The sequence below is a fragment of the Neolamprologus brichardi genome, chromosome 13, assembly GCF_056152115.1.
Source record: "Neolamprologus brichardi isolate AB-2024 chromosome 13, ASM5615211v1, whole genome shotgun sequence".
Taxonomy (NCBI): domain Eukaryota; kingdom Metazoa; phylum Chordata; class Actinopteri; order Cichliformes; family Cichlidae; genus Neolamprologus; species Neolamprologus brichardi.
In genome coordinates this window covers 13,097,938-13,112,345 of record NC_142116.1, presented here as the reverse complement: position 1 = coordinate 13,112,345, position 14,408 = coordinate 13,097,938, and the positions used below count along the sequence as shown (strand labels likewise).

Genomic DNA, 14,408 nt, shown 5'->3' with positions numbered 1-14,408 from the left:
GGTCTTGGAAAAGAACTAATCAAAGTTTCCTGCAAGCAAATATCAAATCACTTATTTAGTTCAGCAAACTCTCCCAAAACCAAAGAACGGTGCAGGGTATAATCAGAGATGGCACTAGCTGTAGCTGTAGAATATTTGGTGCTTGAAGTATTAATTATAAAAATAAATGGCGGTTATTTTTCTGTAAGTCCGCAGAATCAAAATGTTTACGGCTCAGGAGTTTTACAAGTGAGAAGAAAACCAATAAAAATCAGGAGGTTTATAAATAAACTATTACATGCTCTGTCTCTCTCTCTCTTAAATTTGCATGCACTTTCTCTGAGCCAAGTATCGTCAGACGTTCCCTCTTGGTATTTATTTATTATACTGGAGAGGTTTACTAGCTCAACTTAGAGCAAAGCCTGATGTCTGTACAAAGTTGAACCTCAGCTTTATCTCTTCAAACACCTCAAAATGCCAAGCCAGTCTGTTGAGGTTTCCCTTAAATCATCTTCTATAGTTAAATACAAATTATTCCATCTTTCAGCTCTGTAAGTGCTGACTCCTTTACAAAGAGAACCAATAATACTCCTTCAGAAAACCTAATTTGTACTATTTTGCTGTCAAGAACATTTAATCATTTATGTGTACATGCCCGGTTATCCTAATAAACCCTGAACAAGATTTTTTTCTTTTAATTTTTTTGCTGTGTAAGCATTTTTGAACTCCCTGTCAAATCTTTTGAAGCTGTTTCCCCCTCTCTCCGAAAGAATAATGAGAGCTTATCTGGAACAGCTGTTATCCTCAACACAAACAGGAGTGTGTTTCATAAAAGGCTGCACAGGCCAGTCTGCTGCAGCTCCCCCCCACCATCCTGGAATCTGTTGCTTTCCCTTAAGATTTGGCATTATTCAAACTTGCACATAGATGTGAGCGGAGCAGCAGCTCCTCCTCCATTACACTGTCCTTGGGGCCTTTTCTTTTCCATCCTTTGAGCAGATTAAAGTCATACTCGCTGTGAGTCATGCAGGGTGGGTGGATGTCTGCACAGGGTGTGGTGGGTGAGGGAACCTACTGGCGCTTGCGGCTGCCAGTGTAGAAATAAAACATCTATAATTTAGCTGCAAAATTGCATAAATGTAAATGAATGGATGAAGAACTTTTATTATTATCATGCAGTTAAAAACAGCTCGCGTGTCCTCTCATTTGGTGACTGCACGTGGTGGAAGCTGTTGATTTCTTCTGAAGTCTATCAGCAGTGTCACATGAAAACTATCAGAACTCCTAATCTGAGCAGTAAACAGGAAAGGCACAAACTGATGCTGAAACAGCTGGATTTAAAAAAAAGAAGAAGCTGAGGAGCCTTTTACGCAAACATTGCAGTCGGTTAAAGTCACACCGACTCCAGCCTTGTGCTTTTAATTTTAAAACGTTGTAAAAATACTGCTTGGTTATGTAATAACAGTTGCTGAAGCCATAGGCTATAGATTAAATGCTCTGTTTCTTCTTCCAAAATATGCGCACCAGATGCGTTCCAGATGCAGCAGGATTGATTTGTAGCCCACACTAGATCAGCAGACCCCGAAATGGCTGCACTGCTATCCAACAGCAGGAAAGAGAAGGTGGTGGTGGGAAAAAAAAAATCCTACCTCCCATATCAACCCCTTCCCACCTCCTCTCAAAACTTTACCAGTTTCGAAAAGTAAGACTAAAGCGCTGAGCAGTAGCAGCAGCAGCAGGAGGAGGAGTTCATCACTTTTCCTTTTCACTGTCGAGTATCTGTGCCTGTTAGGCTGAGTCTGACAACTTAATTGGTTCCCTCGGGCGCTCTTTTCTTCTTCTTCTTCTTCTTCTTCAAATTCAGCTTTTCGTGCCGTCTGCCACACCTGCCTGCCAAACTGATGGGCGCGGCTGGGACCGGTGCCAAAATCTCTGTTTTTACTTGCCTGGGAAAGTTGAGCGAAAAGACACAATAGGATCGAGGACTTTAAGAACATCCCCGCACGACGCGTCAGCTTCACATAAACACATTGTTCCTCCGGTGGTGGATCCGTCGCTCTATCCTGCGAGGAATCCGTATTTGATCGGTACTTGTTGGAAGTGGCTGAAGGTATGGATTTTTGTTTTGTTTTGTTACAATGCAGTGCTCTGAAATAACTTGGAGACTTTAAAGGGGGGTGAGGGGAGAAGGGGAAAGTTGTTTAAGGTGGATGTTGCGGATGTTTCTTCCCACCTGGCTGCTGCATCTCTGCACTAACTGCGCTCTGGGAGTTTGCTGATGGGCTGTCAATCTTTTTTTGGGTGTTTATAGGTTGGAATTGTTATAGTCTTCAAAGTTCTCCCCACATACTTCTTGGCTTGTATGTACAATCCATTGGGGGGTTTTGGGGGATCATTTTTTGGTTATAGTCATCTCAGGATAGTTTTACACATTCTCCTTTTGTGCTATTTAGATCCGTCTAAATATACCAGAGGCTCCGGCCTTTCTGGAGCATCACGCTTTAACTGACATGAGCCTATATTTGCTGCTCAGATCAGTTACAGCCTATAATAAGTAACTGTTTTTTTCTTTTTTTTACAAGCTTCAAGCTAAAAGGATAACAAGGAGTGGATTTATTGGGAGAAATATCGTCACTATTAACTTTTCTCACAGCAGTAAAAACAGCACAAATGTGTTACTGGGCACAGGTAGAAGCTGTGGTTTCAGCACCACGTGGTACAGGAGAAAAGTAACAAAAATGGCATATTATGAAGTTTCTCTGCATTGCTGTTTCTAAATAACCTGAGTGTAGATGAAGCACATGCAGTTAAATGCCCTTAGTTGGCTGGCAGGGTGTGGTGAGAGGATGATCTTTCAGAGCTGAGCGGTGATCCACCAGACTCCTTTGTTCCTTTGTGAGTTTGCTCATCACAGAAACAAAAGTAAATAGAAAGTCTGCTGAAATCTATAGATGATGCTTTTCTGTGGTGTCCTCTGTTCACATGAGAGGTAAATGTGTGCTCTTGTTGCATATGTTCTGCCTGTCTGCTGTTAGTGGAAGGGGAAACCATATGGTGGTTTTAAAAAATACAATCAGGAAGACTGGTGTGATGACATTTTGTGTTTCAGCTGGGATGAAGTATCAAATAAATGCAGTAAACAAGCAGCCTGATCTTTAACCCAGATCATTCCTGGGAGAACAATTTTGTGTTTTTTTTCATTAAATGTTAGCTAAAATACCATCTAACCACAGTTAAGAAATAAGCAGACGGCTCTGAATATACATGACTGTGGTCAACATTTTATCATCATCTCACCAGATTAAAATGGGATGGACGAGTTAACAAGGCAGATGGACTTCTCAGAAGAAAAGGGTGAGATTTCTGGATTTCCTCCGAAGTTTTTGGAATGGCAGTACAGATAGACAAAGCCACCATTAAATCCCAAAATAAAGGCTTGATTCACCCAAAATAGACACACATTAAACAAAAACTAACTGCCACAGACAGTTTTTGTTTTATTTGAATTGGATTTCATTCAGAATCTCAGCGTCCTATTTTCACAGACCTCATCAAGTGATTTCTTATTTGAGGGTTTAAAGACAGATTGGTGTAGAGGCTCAAAAATACTTTGTTGCTACACGGTTTTAAATAGCGTCCTCCTTTCCTTGGTGGTGGTTTTGTCTCTCTCTCTCTCTGGGGGGTCTTATTATCACTAACATCACTGCATGCCTTCACTGGTCTCACTTTCCATTGCTCATCACGGTGTAAGTCATCCTCTGGGTTTCCCTTCAGCTAAATGTTAAAGCAGAGCTCATCGCGGCCTAACAGCTTCTGACACAGGACGGAGAGGTCAAGCAGCCCCGGATCATAAGTTTGACCATTGCCGAGAGAATCAGACACGCTGTCCTCTTGTTATATTGATCACTTTTAAAGCAAATCTGCTGAACTTTATTAATTTAACACATTTCATAACCAGTGGTTAGAATGTGTTCGAGGCTTTGCCAGAGTCGAGGAGCATCGGCAGCAGGAGCATAACAGGCCTAAAACAGACATAAACCCCTAAAAGGGAAGGAAAGCAGGAGTGAAGAGGAGGAGATGAAAGGAGGAAGACACGAACGAGAAGCCGGCATGAAATTAAAGGAATTTTTATAATCTATAGCTGATGCCAGCAAAACTCAACAGGCTGCTGCAGGAGAACAACTTGCCTCCTGCTGGAACAGGGGTGTTATTAACATCAAATTTATCTGCATCCATAATTTATGCAATCTTTATTTAATGTTCTTGTAATTCATGCCTACATATATGATGAACATGAAGGCTCGGGCTGACCTGAGGACAGAGTCTTTGATTACAGTCAGAACTTGTCGGAAAGTGTAAATCCAAGTTGGGACTGAAAATTCATAAAGAAAAAGCAGTCACAGGGCGTAGGGTCTGGCTCGTTCCTGGAGGTGATTCAGTTGTTATTCTCCTGTTAAGCGTTGTGATAGCAATCACAGGGTCAGCAATCCGCAAATTAAGACCTCAAGATGCTTGTGAAATTTTTGGTAGGGGCGTTTTTGTCAGTAAGAATCAAAACACCCTGAGAATAAAAACTTGACATGTCAGATGTCCTCTTTTGATACTTTAGCTTTATTTAAATGCAAGACTTGAGTTTGATTTGATTTTACGGGAAACCACCCAACCCGATGACATTAACTTGGCACTTGGTTGTTTTAGAACCAGGTAATTGCAAGTCACCTGTTATTAAAGGCTTCAAGGTTGCAACTAGAACTTTAATAGTGTTTAATAGATCAGTTAATACTCTATTAAAAAACTATGAGGCACTATTAAGACTAGCATTTTGCATTTTTAGATGGTTGTCAAAATCATTAATAGTCAGAGCGAAGTTTTCGTTTGTGTGCCTGTTAATGTTCGTAAGCAATCACATAAAATTCACTATGGTTAGAAATTATTCATTTCATTTCATTTAATAAAATTTAAAAAACAGTTGTAGGAGGACATCGGCCAACCTTGCTCTCCAAAAATTGTTATTAATGTGCTATAACAGTTTTGTAATCCTCTTTCACCCATTAGTCTTTAGCTATAGTATAAAAACTCCTTTAACAATAAGTGTCAAGATGAGTCTACACACAATAACATGTTATTTCTGTTTATTTGTTTACTCTTTTCATATTTATTTTCATTCTGATAATTTATGTTATTTTTCTGTTGTTATGTGATCTGTTTTCTGTTATTCCATTATGTCAGCCTGTCTATTACATAAAAAACAGATAATGTACTGGCAATTCAGTTTTTTAACAGTTAAAAAAAATTGTGTAGTTTGCTGTAATAACTCTCAGTGCTATACCTATATGGACACAAATACAGCGCACACAGTGGTAATTATTGTTTCCTTTTCATCAGTTGTCACAGAAACCATAACCTCCAAAACCAGACTGACATCTCTCCCACCAAGTGAGTCTATTTGGTCTAGCCATGTTTGCCTTAATTGTTGTCAGCAAACTAAAAACAAAAAAAGAAATAAGAGTAATTATAGTTCTAAAGGAAGTTCCCGATGAGTAACTGCTTCTTGTGTTTTGCTGTGTGTCTTCGTTGCTAGAGGGAACCAGCGGATCAAATCACAGGAATATGTCCAGCAGTGCTGGAGGGCTGGGCTTGGAGAAGAATGTCTTAACCCAGAACAGCAGCAGTGGAACTTACTTTTCTTCATGTGAGAGCAACTTTCCACTCAAAATGAGGAAGCTGCAGTTTTGTTTTGAGATGCTGAATGTCACATTTTTAACCCGAATTACAAAAGACAGATTCTAGGTTTTTGCATCCAGGCAGCGGCATTACTATTAAAGGAGGCTGAGGTGGAACTGGTTTACTGAAATGTTATTTTACGAGTGCCATAGGGAAACGGTTACGGTATTTAACTTTTAGCTCCAAACTCAGTAAAGATACTTAGTTAGGTGTTATGGTTTCATGCTACTATATACTTCTGCTCCACAACATGGCATAGGGAAATACTTTACTTCTTTTAGTTTAGCAGGTTTTTAATTGGAAATGACTATTTTTGTGCAATATTGATGGGGAACTTTTTTTATTGATTTGAATGAATAAGTTAAACCAGGATTTAATGTAAAAATGCCAGATCTTTCACACACTAAAACAGGATTTCCTCTTGTTGTAAAGTAACTATCAGTACTCTAATTTAGTTTCTGTACAGTTTGTGGACTATACAGAAAAACCAAATTAAATAACTGAGCCTGTTTCAAGTGTTTCAAGTTTTGCACAACTGGTCAGCTGGACGTGTGGCAATGCGAGTGTTATCTGCAGAATAGGTATAACATTAATCATATTCTGCAGGTAAACATGTTCAGGAGTTTCAGTGGATCTGTTTTAGCTGCTAATGTACACTTGCCACAGGAAAATCATTTACTTTTCTTTTTAGAAACAACAGGTTTTATTAAATAAAAACGATTATCTTATGTAGCATCTTCTGTGGAAGTTTCTCAGGAATATTTTCCAGTAAGTGGGACTTTAAAATGGATCATCACTATATATTTTCTGTGTGCTATGTAGTATTTCCAGTATGTTCAGTTTTTCTGAGATGTGGCGGAGCAGAAGCTGGAAATACTCGTGTAAAATGGCACTATCTTAAATTTACAGCTGAGAAAAGGGATTTAGTTACTACTTCCTGGTCATATTAGTCCAATCATGACTGAAGAGTTCTGTGAAATCATAAATAATTTTGGAAATCATCCTTCCAGCTTCTGTAGGTGTGAACACCGGGAGCTATAGCTCCTCCTCGGGAATCTACCTCGGTGGAGACTCCTCAGGAGGGGGTGAGGGAGGTGGGACCTACATAGATGGAGAAAGCTTTGGAATTGCCACAGGAGGAGGAGGAGGAGGCAGCGGGGGCAGTTATCTCGTGAGCTCCGCGTCCAAGGTCCGGTCCAGCTCGTCGGGCGGTGCCAGGAGGACGCAGACTGCTGGCTCATCAGGAGGCCTGTCGCCAGCTTTCCGGGAGAGGAAGCTCATATCCAGCCGCTCAGGAGGCTATGATGGTGAGATCCTGTTAATAAAACAGTTGGCATCAGAGTGAAGTGAAGGAAACTGGCACAACTCAAGGTTGCTGTTTATACTTCTGCTCAACCATTGTGTTTTCTTCTAGGGAGTTCCAGTGCTAATTCCTCTCCAGAATTTACTCGCAAAGATTATGGAAACTATTGTAAGTGAAAAGGCTTATCAATGTTCTCATTGCACAATATCTCTCCTGTTTTACCCTAAACATGTGTCTCTGTTTTTCTTTCAGGCTCTGGTGCCACAAGAGGGAGAAGCGAAAGCAGAGGTATTTAATAATAGCTTCTCCCCTCATTATTTCTGCACCATCTGACTCTGAATTGTCCCGGGTTATTTATTTATTTTTTTTATTAAATGAGGATTCCATTGTCCATTGTGTGTTGTGATTTTTTTTCCAGAAAGCGAGATCAGAGTCAGATTGCAAAGTGCCTCCCCCACTCCCTGCAGATGTAAGACCTCTCAATACATTTGCTGCTGTTATGCAAGTTCTCAGAACTTTTTCTCATTTTGTCCTGTTCCTGAGTACATTCATTCAAAGAACCACTTGCATAGTGAAAGATTTTTTACTGTGGGGCGTCTCTTTTGAATCATGTGGATCAGATTTATATTACGTTCCACTTCTCACATGCGAGTCTATAAAATTCTAATTTGTAACACATGTTGCAGTTAGTTCCCCAAAACAGAACATATACATCAGCAAAAAGAGACAAGGGGAGGTTTAAACAGTGGGGACTGTGCCTTTGTTTGCACTGTAGCCATGTGGAGAAAAGGTTATGGGGCAGAGTTTTGGTGGTAGCAACGGCACACATGACTCACTGTTTGCACTAAGTCCCATTTTAGACCAAAACGGTGCAGAGTTAGAGCTGAACAGATGATCATCGCTCCCCCTGCTGATTGAAGTCCATAAGTGCTGTTATTTAATCCACATTTTTTAAGAGTTAGTCACTCTGTGCCACCTTTGGCCCCCTCAGCCTGCCACGGTACATTGTGTGTAGTGGTGGAAAAAGCACTTTTACTAAATATAATAAAACAAAAACAACACCGTAACTCTCAGAAGTGGAGTGTAAGTCTCTTCTTTTGTAGGTTTTGCAGCTATTATCACTCCAAGAAATATTACAAATAAAAATACTTTCAAAACACTAAATCATGGCCACTTTTACACTGTGAGATTATTGCATAAGTACTTGTTAGATATTTATATTATTGATTATACCTGTTTTATGACAAAAAGAGATTAACTAATATTTTCAGAGGACACATACCCCCAACTAACCAAACTAAATGAAGAGTAAATATTAAGAAAAAATGTTTAATTTTCTTTAAAAAGTGTTTTTTTGTGTTTGCCTCTTGCAAAATTACAGTCTTCTGTTTTTAGGATTCCTTTTAGCCATAAACTTCTAACAGTTTCTGCTGCTGAGTTTCTAGTTCAAATTCAAGATGAAACAGTATCTGAGATGCGCTGCATTGTTGCATTTGTTTGTGCGTTTGTGGCTCTGCAGGGACAGAGTTGGATGACGTGAAGAAACTGCTGAAGGGACGCTCTAGCAGTGTCAGCCCCACTCGCTCCTCCAGTGCCTCCATCACCCTGCCTGTCCCTAAAAAGGCCAGCGTGGAGCCCAAGACCATCTCAGTGGCCTCTCAGTCAGGTATACTACAGTGCTAAACCCTTTAGCGTTGGAGATTCACGTAGAAGAACATCTTGTCAAAATAGTCAGGGTTTATTAAAAAGTCATTATATATTAGAGAGGTGTCACAGGAAATCTTAATATGGAATAAAGAGGGGAAAATAACATTAATAAAAATGTATATTAATGTATATTAATGTGCATTAAAGTTAGTTGTCAAGTTGTGTCCAATTTATAGATTTAGTCTGACTGTGGAAACAGGTTATAAGGGGTTAAACTGTTTAATAGACTCTTATATATTGGTTTTACTTTTTCTCATGCACATTCATACTATGTCTTTAAGCTCTTTATAAATGTCACACGCACACTCACACTCTGATGGATGCATCGGAGGCCAATTATGGTTCGGTATAACACAGACAGTGGGGGGCTACCGACCTACAAACTACAGGACAACGCACTGCCGCCTGAGCCGCACATCACAGACACAAAATGGAGAAAAGTGAAAACTAGAGACACATTTAAAATGTTTGTCTTTGTGTCTTTTCTCTCCTGCAGTTTCAAGTTCTTTTGGCTCTGGTGTGAGATCACCTGGGTTCAACACCATTGATTTATCAGGACTGTATGATACCGGCTTGACAAATGGAAAGCTTGATAAATCAAGCCAGTATGATATCACAGACAAGTATGATACTGGTGTCAAATCAATTCAGTATGATGGTAGTCTGAAATCAGGACAGTATGATACTGGTGTGAGATCAGGACAGTATGATACTGGTGTGAGATCAGGACAGTATGATACTGGTGTGAGATCAGGACAGTATGATACTGGTGTGAGATCAGGACAGTATGAAATCAGTGTGAAATCAGGACAGTATGATACTGGTGTGAGATCAGGACAGTATGATACTGGTGTGAGATCAGGACAGTATGATACTGGTGTGAGATCAGGACAGTATGATACTGGTGTCAAATCAACTCAGTATGATGGTAGTCTGAAATCGGGGCAATATGATACTGGTGTGAGATCAGTGCAGTATGACACCACTGTAAGATCAGGTCAATATGACACTCTGGACTCCACGGTGTTCCCCGCTTTCTCCTGGTCCACCTCCACTCTGCCGTCCTCCTCCACCGCAGTCATTGCTGGCAACACCAGCAGCTACACATACCAAAGTGGGCAGGTCAGCGCCAACAACATGGCTGCAGGCTTGGCACCAGTCACCCCCACCTCTCCATCATCCCTGTCAGGTGAGACCAAATGTTCCTGGATATACATGGATACGTTGTCACTACACATGCATTTATTATGCTCCATATCTACACATGCTTACATATAAATGGACATATGAACAAGAAAACAGGTACACTATGATAAGTCTTATATTAGAAATCAGCAGATGTCATCATGCCCATCCTGATGGTCCATAGTGTTGAATTTGAATTTTCTATATTCTCTGAAAAACCTTGTTAGTATTTTGCATATTTGATGCATGAGTTTTTGTAAGCTTTTGATACTTTTCCATAGTCAGTGTAATTCTTTTTCTTGAAAAAACAAAATAAATTGCAAAAAATATTTTCAGGTAATACATTGCAAATAAATAAATAAATAAAACATACCAGATGTAGTTTTTAATTTTGTCAGAAGGTCCAGTTAAGAGTCCAGTTAAGTCTTTCTTCCCTATACTGGCTGGTTAGCATAGTCAAATTGTAAAACTACTCTGGGGCCATAAATGGAAATGAAGGATGCTTCCCTTCTCCACTGTGACTTTCCTCCAGTGTGAAATAATTGGTAGTTACTTAATCAAATCTCTGCATCTATATTTTCTAGTTTACGGCTTTCAGAATAACCTGGCACCCACCTCGGCCAGTGTGCTCACCACCAGTGGAGCCAACGTAAATGCTAACCTGGGAGGTAAGAAAACCTTTTTTCTATCCTCTTTTTGCCCAAAATAGTGTCTTTCTTACTTATTCATCTATGCGTTTGTATTTACAGGATATGGTGTTCAGAAGAACGTGACCAACGGTGGCAGCGCCATCAGCACTGGAGTCTCTACGAGTAAGTCTGCAACAGTTTAAATCCCCCTGAATCTGAAAAAAAAAATCAAAGGCTGAACAAAATTAATTCCTGATGGTTTGTCTTTTATCAGCCACTAGATCCCAAACTGATGACGCCTATAAGAAAGACTATAAGTTCGTGGTCTCTGAAAAAGAAAACGTTCCAGCCAAAAGGGAGACAGATATGCTCATTTTGGCAAAAGACACCGGCAAGCAGTTTACCAGCAGCGGCATTCATGTAGGAGGAGGTGAGCCTCACACTCAGCGCCACCTACTGGGCATACAAGTTCCTCAACTTTCCTTAGAGTTTTAATCGGGAATTGGCCTGACATGTATTTAATTGCACTGTTTTTTATTCGTTTTTTGGCTATAATTTAAACTCCTTTAGAAACTGATTGTCTGTTACAGTTTGTCATTGTATGTTTTCAGTTTAGTTCCTTAAGAAAAAAAAAAAAAATACATAAAATGAGTGTTTTTTCTGTTTTCACAGGGTCACTGTCAGGAGACTCGATAAAGAAGGAGAAGCTTATTTCGAGCTACGGTGAAACGGCCCAACTGAAGGCAGAGACTGGCAACTCTTACTGTGAGAGCATCTTAAAAGCATCTCCAATGTGACTGATTTACAAAAAAAAAACAACAATAACAAAAATTGGTGATGTTGGTTTATTTCTTGCACAGATGGTTCATCTGGAGTTGTAATGAAAGACAAAGCCACCTATGCAGGTAAGTTTCATCGACATAAATATTGAGGAGCTAATTGACAGTGTACTGAAAATTTAATGTTGGATTGAACTCGTCACTCTTTCTGCAGAGATTCACAGGGACAGCGGCATCTTCGGAGGTGGAGGACTATGCTGTTGTTCGGACTCCTGTTGCTCCTGGTGGAAGTGGCTGCTGGGCCTTCTCCTTCTCTCCCTGCTCTTGCTGGGACTCCTGTTTGGCCTCATTGCTCTGGGTAAGATTGAACTGTGCAGCCTTATGAGAGTCCCACACCCCAAATGCCACAGATAAGACACCTCAGGAGTCTGAAGGGCCAGTTTCTAAAGCTGCTGTGCTGTGAAGGATCAGAGAGTGACTGTTTTTTAACCAATAAAAAGTGTTTCAGCCTTTACAGACTAGTCTCCATTATTGAGCTGAGAAACAATAAATGTAATTCTCTCGCTGGAAATATGATCTCTTAGTGCCGTCCCACCCCCATAAAGTCTGGCATTCATTCATTGTCTACAGACCAGCTCTGGAAATCGTTGCTGGATGACATCAGAGACTCGAGTTTGCTTTGCCTGTAGCACGAGAGTTGTTCTTGTGGATTTACCCTGATAAAAATGTGATGTCAAGAACCTGAAAATACATTTGCAACTTACACTGAAGCATCCACAGCCTGCTCAGAGTCTGTGAACTGATAAATGTCTGTTTTTCATCATTCAGTTCAATACGTTATATATATATATGTTATAACTTATAGCTTGGTTATATGTTAAGTTAAATATGTTCCGAGGGGAACACAAATGAATTTCCGAGTCTTCACTCTCAGTCTTAGACTGTGAAGCAACAGCAGAGTTTGAGAGGATATACACTTCATTTTTATGTCCATCAACATCAGTCCCTTGAAAACACAGGAAAAATAAAAATCTGACTCTGTATGTCTGGATAAATAATAGCTGTTTTATTGCTTTTAATTGTGCTAGTATTCCATAGTTCATTCATTTCTTTCTAAAAATCTGCATTTCCTCCTTCATCCTGGTATGAAGTTGGAGGGCTAAATAATCAGTTAAATTGTACAAATCATCATAACTGAAGCACAAACTTCTGGGATGGTCTGTACCACCCAGAAAGCCACGTTGAAGATCATACAGCTCCACTAAAACACTTCAAATAGCACCAACACCACAAACATTGTCTAAGACCTCAGTACAGGTAGTATGGAACGGGAAACCGCCAACAGTTACCAAAAATGCTTTTTCTACCAGGCTGTAAACATACTTTAAATGTCGTATAGTTCAACGTTTTAACAGCATCTTAACATGGAAGTCAAAGAGCACTCACATGCGTTTGGAGGCAGCCTCAAGTGGCCTCTAGGGGAACTGCAGTTTTGGGCTCTTATCCACTGGATTTTTTTTCCTCGGGCTTGGAGGCTCCCACAAAGGGAAGCTGCAAGAATCCCGTTCTGTACTTGTGCTCACATTTACTACAAATATGAGCAAGTAAATATGCTACATTTTAGATTTTTAGACCACAGCTAAAACATCATCGTACTTTCATCACGGAGTCATCTGATGTTAAGTGTTTAGTCTACAGAAGAGAAAAAGAAAGATGTAAATATGAATTTTTTACTTACGGTGGAAGCATCTGCTTGTCTTTTTCTCAGCTGAGGATGTGAGAAAGCTGAAGAGTCGAGTGGCGACCCTGGAAGCTGAGTCATCGGTCGCTGGCGCCCACACCAGTCGACTGTCTTCCAATGATATCAACACCTATGTGGATGGTGGAGGTACGGGCACTGACAACACCATAGGCGTGGGTGGAGGAGGTGGAAGTTCAGGATCCAGGACACAAGTTCAGATTTCCACAAGTGATGTCAGCGCAGGTGGTAATGGCATTGGAGGGTCTGCTGGTACTTCTGGTGTTGGAGCTGGTGCCAGTTCCAGTGGGAGCTCCAGCAGCAGTGGAAGCAGCAGCGTCGGGAGTGCTGGTACAAGTCAAAGTGGTAGAGTTGATGTTGCTGGTACCAGTCAACAAGTTGGGGTTACCGGTTCTGCTGGTGGTGCCGGTACTGGCACTGACCTCAGGATCAGCGTGAGTGGAGGACACATAGATTCTGCTGCTCTTCAGCTGGCCATCCAGCACATGTTAAGGGCTGAAATGCGGTCGCAGGCATTCAAAGGTACTACACACACACACACACACACACATACACATACATATCTACATATCATGCACTACATTCATGTAATTGTTTTCCTTTTTCAGCTACTTTAGCATCCTCAGTACAGGGAGAGAGAGGATTGCCTGGGCCTAAAGGTAAAATATAACAAAGTTTATTTAATTACATCTAAAACTATAAAGTTCTTGAGGTAATCAAAATCAGCTGCATGTCATTTTAAATTTTAAAAATGTTTATTTTCCTACTCTTTTTATGCGACCCTGGAACTAAAGGTTTGACAGCAGTATCTCTTACTGACCAAAATATTTTCTTTTTGGAGTATTTAGGGTGAAGTCCTGCTCCATTTTTCTGCTCTTATTTCTCTTGTGTTTTATTTTTTATAGGAGATTCCGGTTTCCCTGGCATCCCAGGTGAGTAATGATGACTTACATTTTCATTTAGTAATCACTACAGCCCACCCAATTTATTTTCAGACCAATATTATCTGTTTGCTGATCTATCAGTATCAGCATTTATAACAGCAGTTAAAACACACTTCAACCATGTTAGGACCGTTAATAGTTTGTCCACCAGAGGGCAGGTTACAATTTTCCTGTTGTCAGCGTGTTTGGCACACAACACAAGCTGATCTGAGTAGATTTGGGCAGGGTGAAAATGGCTCGACAAGTGTTACAGAGATCTGTTTGTGTTTCGTGTGTCTGAAACAAAAAAATATCAGCCGAAACACTGGAAATGTGGATTTAAAATACCTCCAAATGTCAGTGTCAGTATCAGCATTGGTATCGGATGCTAGTCATCACATTATTTTATATTTTTCTTAG

At 40.3% G+C, this 14,408-nt stretch overlaps 1 protein-coding gene across 1 annotated transcript in view; it reads left to right on the top strand.

Moving 5' to 3' along the window:
- Positions 1 to 1,556: 1,556 nt before the first annotated feature.
- col17a1b (collagen, type XVII, alpha 1b) overlaps positions 1,557 to 14,408 on the top strand; it is a 25,980-nt gene continuing 13,128 nt past the window's right edge. Inside the window, exons 1-19 of the mRNA XM_087850184.1 lie at positions 1,557 to 2,089; positions 3,280 to 3,333; positions 5,365 to 5,415; positions 5,561 to 5,671; positions 6,714 to 7,010; positions 7,118 to 7,174; positions 7,259 to 7,294; positions 7,425 to 7,475; positions 8,526 to 8,672; positions 9,210 to 9,902; positions 10,483 to 10,566; positions 10,648 to 10,710; positions 10,802 to 10,957; positions 11,200 to 11,292; positions 11,388 to 11,432; positions 11,521 to 11,664; positions 13,075 to 13,587; positions 13,674 to 13,724; positions 13,971 to 13,997. Coding sequence (XP_087706310.1) covers positions 3,291 to 3,333; positions 5,365 to 5,415; positions 5,561 to 5,671; positions 6,714 to 7,010; positions 7,118 to 7,174; positions 7,259 to 7,294; positions 7,425 to 7,475; positions 8,526 to 8,672; positions 9,210 to 9,902; positions 10,483 to 10,566; positions 10,648 to 10,710; positions 10,802 to 10,957; positions 11,200 to 11,292; positions 11,388 to 11,432; positions 11,521 to 11,664; positions 13,075 to 13,587; positions 13,674 to 13,724; positions 13,971 to 13,997 — 2,662 coding nt within the window. The 5' untranslated portion in view covers positions 1,557 to 2,089; positions 3,280 to 3,290. The remainder of the gene's footprint in view (positions 2,090 to 3,279; positions 3,334 to 5,364; positions 5,416 to 5,560; positions 5,672 to 6,713; positions 7,011 to 7,117; positions 7,175 to 7,258; positions 7,295 to 7,424; positions 7,476 to 8,525; positions 8,673 to 9,209; positions 9,903 to 10,482; positions 10,567 to 10,647; positions 10,711 to 10,801; positions 10,958 to 11,199; positions 11,293 to 11,387; positions 11,433 to 11,520; positions 11,665 to 13,074; positions 13,588 to 13,673; positions 13,725 to 13,970; positions 13,998 to 14,408) is intronic.